The sequence below is a fragment of the Marmota marmota genome, unplaced genomic scaffold (genome assembly GCF_001458135.2).
Source record: "Marmota marmota marmota unplaced genomic scaffold, marMar, whole genome shotgun sequence".
Taxonomy (NCBI): domain Eukaryota; kingdom Metazoa; phylum Chordata; class Mammalia; order Rodentia; family Sciuridae; genus Marmota; species Marmota marmota.
The window spans coordinates 57,949,888-57,956,652 of record NW_026000174.1 but is presented as its reverse complement, the minus strand read 5'-3'; the positions used below and the strand labels follow the sequence as shown (position 1 = coordinate 57,956,652).

At 39.0% G+C, this 6,765-nt stretch overlaps 1 protein-coding gene across 1 annotated transcript; it reads left to right on the top strand.

Annotated features, from left to right (window-relative positions):
- The first annotated feature begins 5,432 nt into the window (after positions 1-5,432).
- On the top strand, positions 5,433-6,362 carry LOC107159071 (olfactory receptor 4C6-like). The gene has a single exon (XM_015505617.1). It carries the CDS (start codon positions 5,433-5,435, stop codon positions 6,360-6,362), a length of 930 nt encoding a protein of 309 aa, XP_015361103.1.
- Positions 6,363-6,765: the final 403 nt, after the last annotated feature.

The following is a 6,765-nucleotide window of genomic DNA, read 5'->3' as shown; positions in this document are numbered from 1 at the left end:
CAGGAGAAAATTATTATTCACAAGTCCCACAGAGCTTAGCAGTGTCTATAGGAGGTGAAAAGCAAGTCTAGGGGAAGCACAAATCCCAACCACTGGACTGTGGAGCAATAAAGAGAGGACATGTAAGACTATGCTTTTGTTAAGGTCAATGGGCTTTTTTCCTTAGGTTTTCAGGCAGTGGGTGAGAAAGAACTGAGATGAGAATGGAATAGTTACTGGTTTTATCATAGTCAGCAGCTTTGGGGTGGCTTGGGGCAGGAAGATGAGGAGCAAGAAGGATACATCACCACCAGGCACTGGTGATAGCACATGATTGGATTTCAATTTATATCAGAGCTAAAAGTGAACGTCAAGTCCATAACTTCATTAGTCAAACTTATGACAGGAAGGAATAAACACTATAAAACATATCTGAAAATGGCAAAATATTTTTTAAATGCCATTCTTAAATTCCTGAAAATGATTTAAATCATTTCTGTGCGTGGACAAAAATGTTCTGAGCACAATGACAACTTTTGGGACTCACCTATGCCTCCTGAGTGCAAAATGGAGTATAGACATGATATTCGACTCAGGTCCCTACCCATTCATATATTCTAGTCACTTTAAAATTGTGGCCATTATGTAATTGAGGTTCAGATCACAGTGAAGGAGCCAATAATGACATGGTTAATACTGGGCATTCATTTTCTGCCTGTGGAGAGGCCTGTTGATTTTGCCTCAGGGATACTCCAGCCCAGGAGAATACCCTGTTAGAAATCCATGTAGGTGAGAATGCTTGCCTTAGAGATCTGTACCTTCATCAGGTAGAACAAGTCTCAAGTGGATGCAGTGTCACAGCTCCTCAATGGCCATGCTCTTATAGCCCAGGTCTGGCATCCAGAACAGAGCACATACTCTGATGTACCTCTTAAGAAAGATGGACCAAGACATTCTGCTTTCATCTAAAAATAGTCAACTGGAATTTGAAAGAAAGATAAAATGAATTATTGAAGGCTATACTTGGCTAACATCTTAACAATTGTTCTTAATTGGAGAGAGGTAAATCCCTTGGTGACCAAAAAGGTTATTTCCTTATTAGGCTCAGAGAATTGTAAAACTTCTGTGTTAAACCTTTGCTTTAAACCTTTCTTGGAAAGCAGTAAAAATCCTAGTTTTATGAATTTGACCAAGATTGAATAGGGAGATGATTTTTCCCCTACTCCCCAAGTATCTTTCCTCCACAGTTACAAGAATCAAGCTGAAAATTTTCACCTGTTTCTTGGATTCTTTGAAGATGTTTACTTCATGTGAATGAAACTTCAATGTGATATGATCACAGAATTTCAGTCTCCACTTTTGAACATCTGGTAAAACTTTGCGCTAACACCAATCTTATTTGGTTAAGCATTTAATATTTAGATTTAGCCATTGTATAGAATTATAGCATAAAAATCACTTGCAAGGTATGATTAATTGAATTGATTTTATATTAACTTTATTTTGGTACAAATATATCTATTACTTTAAAAGTATTTCAGTTGTTCAAACTCAATACTTGTTTGTTTCATCTGTGAATGTTATTTATTCTCTGAATAAGGAACTTGAAGAACTTCAGTTTATATTTTTGTTTAATGTTGTGTTAGATTGGGTTATTAGTATATTAAAATTATATATGATTGTGGAGTTTTTTGACATGTTTATAAATGCATATAACATGATTTGTCCATTTAAATACCAAGTTCTTTCTTCTCCTTTCTCTCCTTCTTCCCCAACCTCCTTCCACTAATTCACTAATTTTTTCTTCTGTTAATATATATATTTTAATAGATGCATTATAGTTGTGCTTATAAGTGGAATTATGACGTTCCTACATGATGTAGCAGTTTGATTAATTTCATTCTGCAGTTCCTGTCCTTTCTCACCCTCCTCCCTACCTCTTGATCCCTCTTTTTCTACTGCACTGTTCTCCTTTCTACTTTCAAAAGCTCCTCTTTCTTTTAATTTTCTTATTTCTCTGTATCTTCCATGCATGAGAGAAACTATTCATCTCTTGACTTCCTGAGTCTGGCTTATTTCATTTGGCATGATATTCTCCAGTTCCATCCATTTACCAGCAAAAGACGGCATTTCATTCTTCTTCATGGCTAAGACTATTTGTTGAATGCACATGCCTCTAAGAGAAAAAAAAATAAAATAAAAATAGGTAAATAAAATGTAGGATTTCAAAAAAGCAGCTCACAGGCAGCAAGAAAAGAATACTTACCTGAAAATGGTTACTAAGAGATTCTTTTATGCATTTTTTTTTCTATTTTACTTTAATTTTTCCTTTTTTATTTCTCCCTCCCTTCACACATCCCTTCTTTTTTCTCCCTTTGCCTACATATTTGTTTCTCCTGTTCTCTTTCCATTTTTCCCCATCTTTCTCTTTCCTTTACACAGGCCCACAGAGTGATTTCTCTCCCTCTTCCATACCAGTTGCCTCTAATTGCTGACCAAGAAAATAAAATGCATTATTTTCCTTAAAACTTAATTATATATTAAGTACTAAGTTAGATTGATGGTTTCAATTTAGTAATCATTTTTTTTTTAATATTTCCCTATGTGTCAAACATAGCTTCCACATTTAGTCATGTCTCTACCAATAAGAATGGCTGCAGGGATGGTGACAATGGTGGTGTTGGTGCCAAGGAGGTGACAGATATCATGACAATGGCATTGATTTGAATTTACTAATTCATCCTCTTAACAAAAGAAATAAGCCACATCCAACAAGTTTTTTATTATGCTACCTGTCGATGTTAAAGCCTAGGCCAAGTGAGGGAAGACAACTGGCAAAAAGGAAATTAGTTACAGTTTTCCCTGTCCTCACCAGAACAACATTTTACAGAACAGCTCCTTACTGATGCACTGTGCAGGAAAAGATCACAGAGGCAGCTGATGGTCTCAGCACTGAACAGGAAGACCCAGGTACTGTTTATTGTTTTGGCTTGGGCTCAGGTATGTCTAGAAATATAAATGTTAAAAGACAACAGCAAATTAAAGGTATCACTGGACCTGCTTGAAAAAGAAATAGCAACTAAACTCTGATAAGTGTGAGAAAGTCAGTCTCTCTCCATTTGCTGCTTTAGAAATCCAGACAATAAAAATATGCACTTCATAAGGCTGTTTGTGATAATTAAGAAACAGCTCTTTGCACAGTGCCCATAATTAGTAAGCCATATAAGCATTGTAACTATGGTGTATTAATCACACTGCTGCAGACATGGAGACTCAGACAGGTGGCCATGACAAAGCTGGTTCATAACCTGGCTGGAACCAGAGCTGGTTTGCTGTGTCTGGATCCAGTAACATTCCCTGAGAAAAGGAAGCCATGGGTGGAAAGAAACAGGATATGGGTCTGGCAGAAACATGTGGGACTGGCGTTGGGGTAAAGCAGAGAACACAGTAAGTCCAGTAGATAAGGAAGACCAGGACAGACATCAGAAGTCTCATGTCAGGTGGAAAGTTGAATATTGTTCTGTGTCTAGAGTGAGTTGCTCTAAGCACCAAGCCTTATGGAAATAATGTGTGGATATTACCTAGAGCCTTGACCTTCGAAAAGTTATAAACATGAATGAACCACCCTGTAAGGAAATTGAAACTAGAGGCCTAAGCAATCACTGTGAAAAAGAACTGAGTGTTTATGTTTGAAGAGAACAGAGTCACTTCTGCTGCCGTTTCTCCAGTGGGCTATCCTTACACTGCAGATGAGGAAACCGAGGCTCAGAGATGCCAGCAGGATGACCATGGGACAGACTATACTAAGAAGGCATCTTGCAATATAATCCACTTTTCATTTTCTGAATCCTGAACCAATGCTCTTTAAATTTACAAAGGTTTTTGCAATAAAGGCCTTAGCAAGGAGGGAGAGGATTTTGTAAAGCAGGACACTTCCAGTCCCCTGTGAATGCTCTGTGCTTTGTGTAATGGTTGGAGAAGAGGCAGATTATAGCATACCAACAGTGGCCTCATTCATGAAATGATATAATCTAATTTTTTTAAAGCTACAATGTTTGTAAAATCCCTTCAATGGGTCAGCCAGTGTCTCCTCCAAAATACCTGGCAAGGCAAGCCATGTTTTCACTGTAGCTTTTCCTCTTGGTTGTAGTAGCAACTTTCTTAAGTACCACACTATGTATTTTTCTCTTCTCTGATCGTTGAATATAATAGGTAAAATTTTGATCTGTGTGATACAAACACTGCCTCCACAAAATTCTAATCATAAAATTATAACATAGCTTTCCAAGGTTTCAGTGTCTCATTCCCATGGGAAGAGTAACGGTTCCTACCTCATGTGGCATCATCTGGTTTACATGAGGTCATACATGGAACGGTGCCCAACAAGATAATCAACCTGAAACTAATGTTTCTAGTTCTCATTATTATGCTCAAAAATCTTTTGCTGCATTTAAAGGACAGAGAAACTGTTGGGCTAAATTTTCATCATTGAACAACATGTTAATTGGGGATTATATAATCACCAGTTTTAAGCATATATGATCACTTAAATTTTAGAAGTAAAACACAAAATTATAAAAGCATTACTATATTTGTTTTAGTCTGATTTTTAGTAGCTATGACGAAAAGACCAGATAAGAACAATTAGAGGAGGAAAAGTTTATTTGGAGTCTAATAATTTCAGTAATCTCAGTTCATAGATGGTTGACTTCATTCTTTAGGGGCCCAAAATGAGGTAGAACATCATGGCAGAAAAATATGGTTAAAGAAATTGGATCAGGACATGACCACCAGAAAGCAGAGAGAGAGAAATAGGGGTGGATCAATGCAGACCAAAACCAAAATAGAAACCACAAAGGCATGACCCCAGAAACCCACCTCCTCCAGCCACACTAGACTTGCCTACAGTTACCACTCAGTTAATCCCTATCAGGGGATTAATGCATCCATTAAGTCAGAACTCTCATAACCCAATCACTTCACCTTTGGGGGTACACCTCCTATCTGAACCATGACAATATGTTTTTGAAAAAGAGCACAGGAAGAATAATTAAAATCATTGTCTTTATTTGAAAGATAAAGATAATCATAGCATAACTATAGTGCTTGGAATGAGGTAGGTGTCCAAAACTGTTGGCTAATAATAATAAAAATCCTTAAGTTAGAAGAAGGAGGAAGAGAAACCAATTAAACACAGAGGGACAATTTGAAAACAGAAAAGACATGAGGGAAACTTTCACTAATAAAGTATGCATTTATAAATTTTATATTTAGCACATTTTCCTAAAAGTCAAATGCTTGGTTGGTGAATAAATGAATTTTTTTTAAGAAAGGCAACAGGTTCCTGGGATCCTAGAAATACAGGAAGTCAATGAATCATGAACTACAAATCATATGTTGCTTTTTTGTAGGTGTCCCAACTTTCAACAGAAGCTCACACACACACCAGATAGATGGGAAATCAGAACAATGTGACAGAGTTCATCCTTTTGGGTCTTACAGAGAACCCGGAGCTGAGGAAAATATTCTCTGCTGTATTCCTAATCATGTATGTGATCATTGTGCTGGGAAATCTACTCATTGTGGTGACCATGATTACAAGTCAGAGTCTGAGATCACCCATGTATTTTTTTCTCACCTTTCTGTCCCTTCTGGATGTCACCTACTCTTCAGTCATTGCCCCCACGTTAATTGTGGACTCCCTCTCTGAGAGCACCATCATCTCCCTTGAAGGATGCATGACACAGCTCTTTGCAGAGCATTTCTTTGGCGGTGTGGGAATCATCCTGCTCACCGTGATGGCCTGTGACCGCTACGTGGCCATCTGTAAGCCCCTGCACTACACCAGCATCATGAGTCCTCGAGTGTGCTGCCTGCTGGTGGGAGGGGCCTGGCTGGGCGGGTCCGTGCATGCAACCATACAGCTTTTCTTCATGTATCAAATACCCTTCTGTGGCCCCAATGTCATCGATCACTTTATATGTGATTTGTTTCAGTTACTGACAATTGCCTGCATGGACACCCACACTCTGGGTCTCTTAGTCATCCTCAACAGTGGGGTGATGTGCATGGCCATCTTCCTCATCCTAATCGCCTCATACATAGCCATCCTATGTTCTCTAAAGTCCTACAGCTCCCAAGGGAGACACAAATTCCTCTCCACCTGTGGCTCCCACCTCGCAGTGGTTGTGCTGTTCTTTGTGCCGTGTATTTTCTTATATGTGAGGCCTGTGGCTGTTTACCCCATAGACAAGGCGATGGCTGTGTCTGACTCCATCATCACCCCCATGCTGAATCCCTTGATCTACACACTGAGGAACCCAGAGGTGAAAAATGCCATGAAGAAACTTTGGATGAAGCAAGGGAGTTTGGTTGGCAGTTAGTTCACGCTAAGAACTGCAGCTGTTCCCTATAAGAGTTAGTTGTTCTTTCAGAAATGGTGTGAGAACTAAAGCTGTCCATTCTCCACTGCAACCCACAGGGAACTTTTAAATTTGAGTTTTTAAAGAAAAATCTGTGTTGAATTTATCATGTGAGCTAAACAGAGTTTTTGATGCCCTCTTGCTTGATATCCTTCTCTGCTCCCCATCACCTTAGAATCTCCTCACCCTGCCCTGGAATTCTCTGACTCTTCTTGCTACTGCTTTGACCTCTCCAAGCACATCATGAGCCCTCTCCTCCCTCAAACAGCTAGGCAACCCTTACTCTCCTCGGGGCCTTTGCTTTTCTCTGTCTGAAAATGCACTCTCAGCCTCCTCAGGTTGTGCTTTCTCTCTGACTTCTGTC

Excerpts from the sequence above, each read along its gene's own strand:
- LOC107159071 (XM_015505617.1), top strand. The coding sequence starts at position 5,433 with ATGGGAAATCAGAACAATGTGACAGAGTTCATCCTTTTGGGTCTTACA.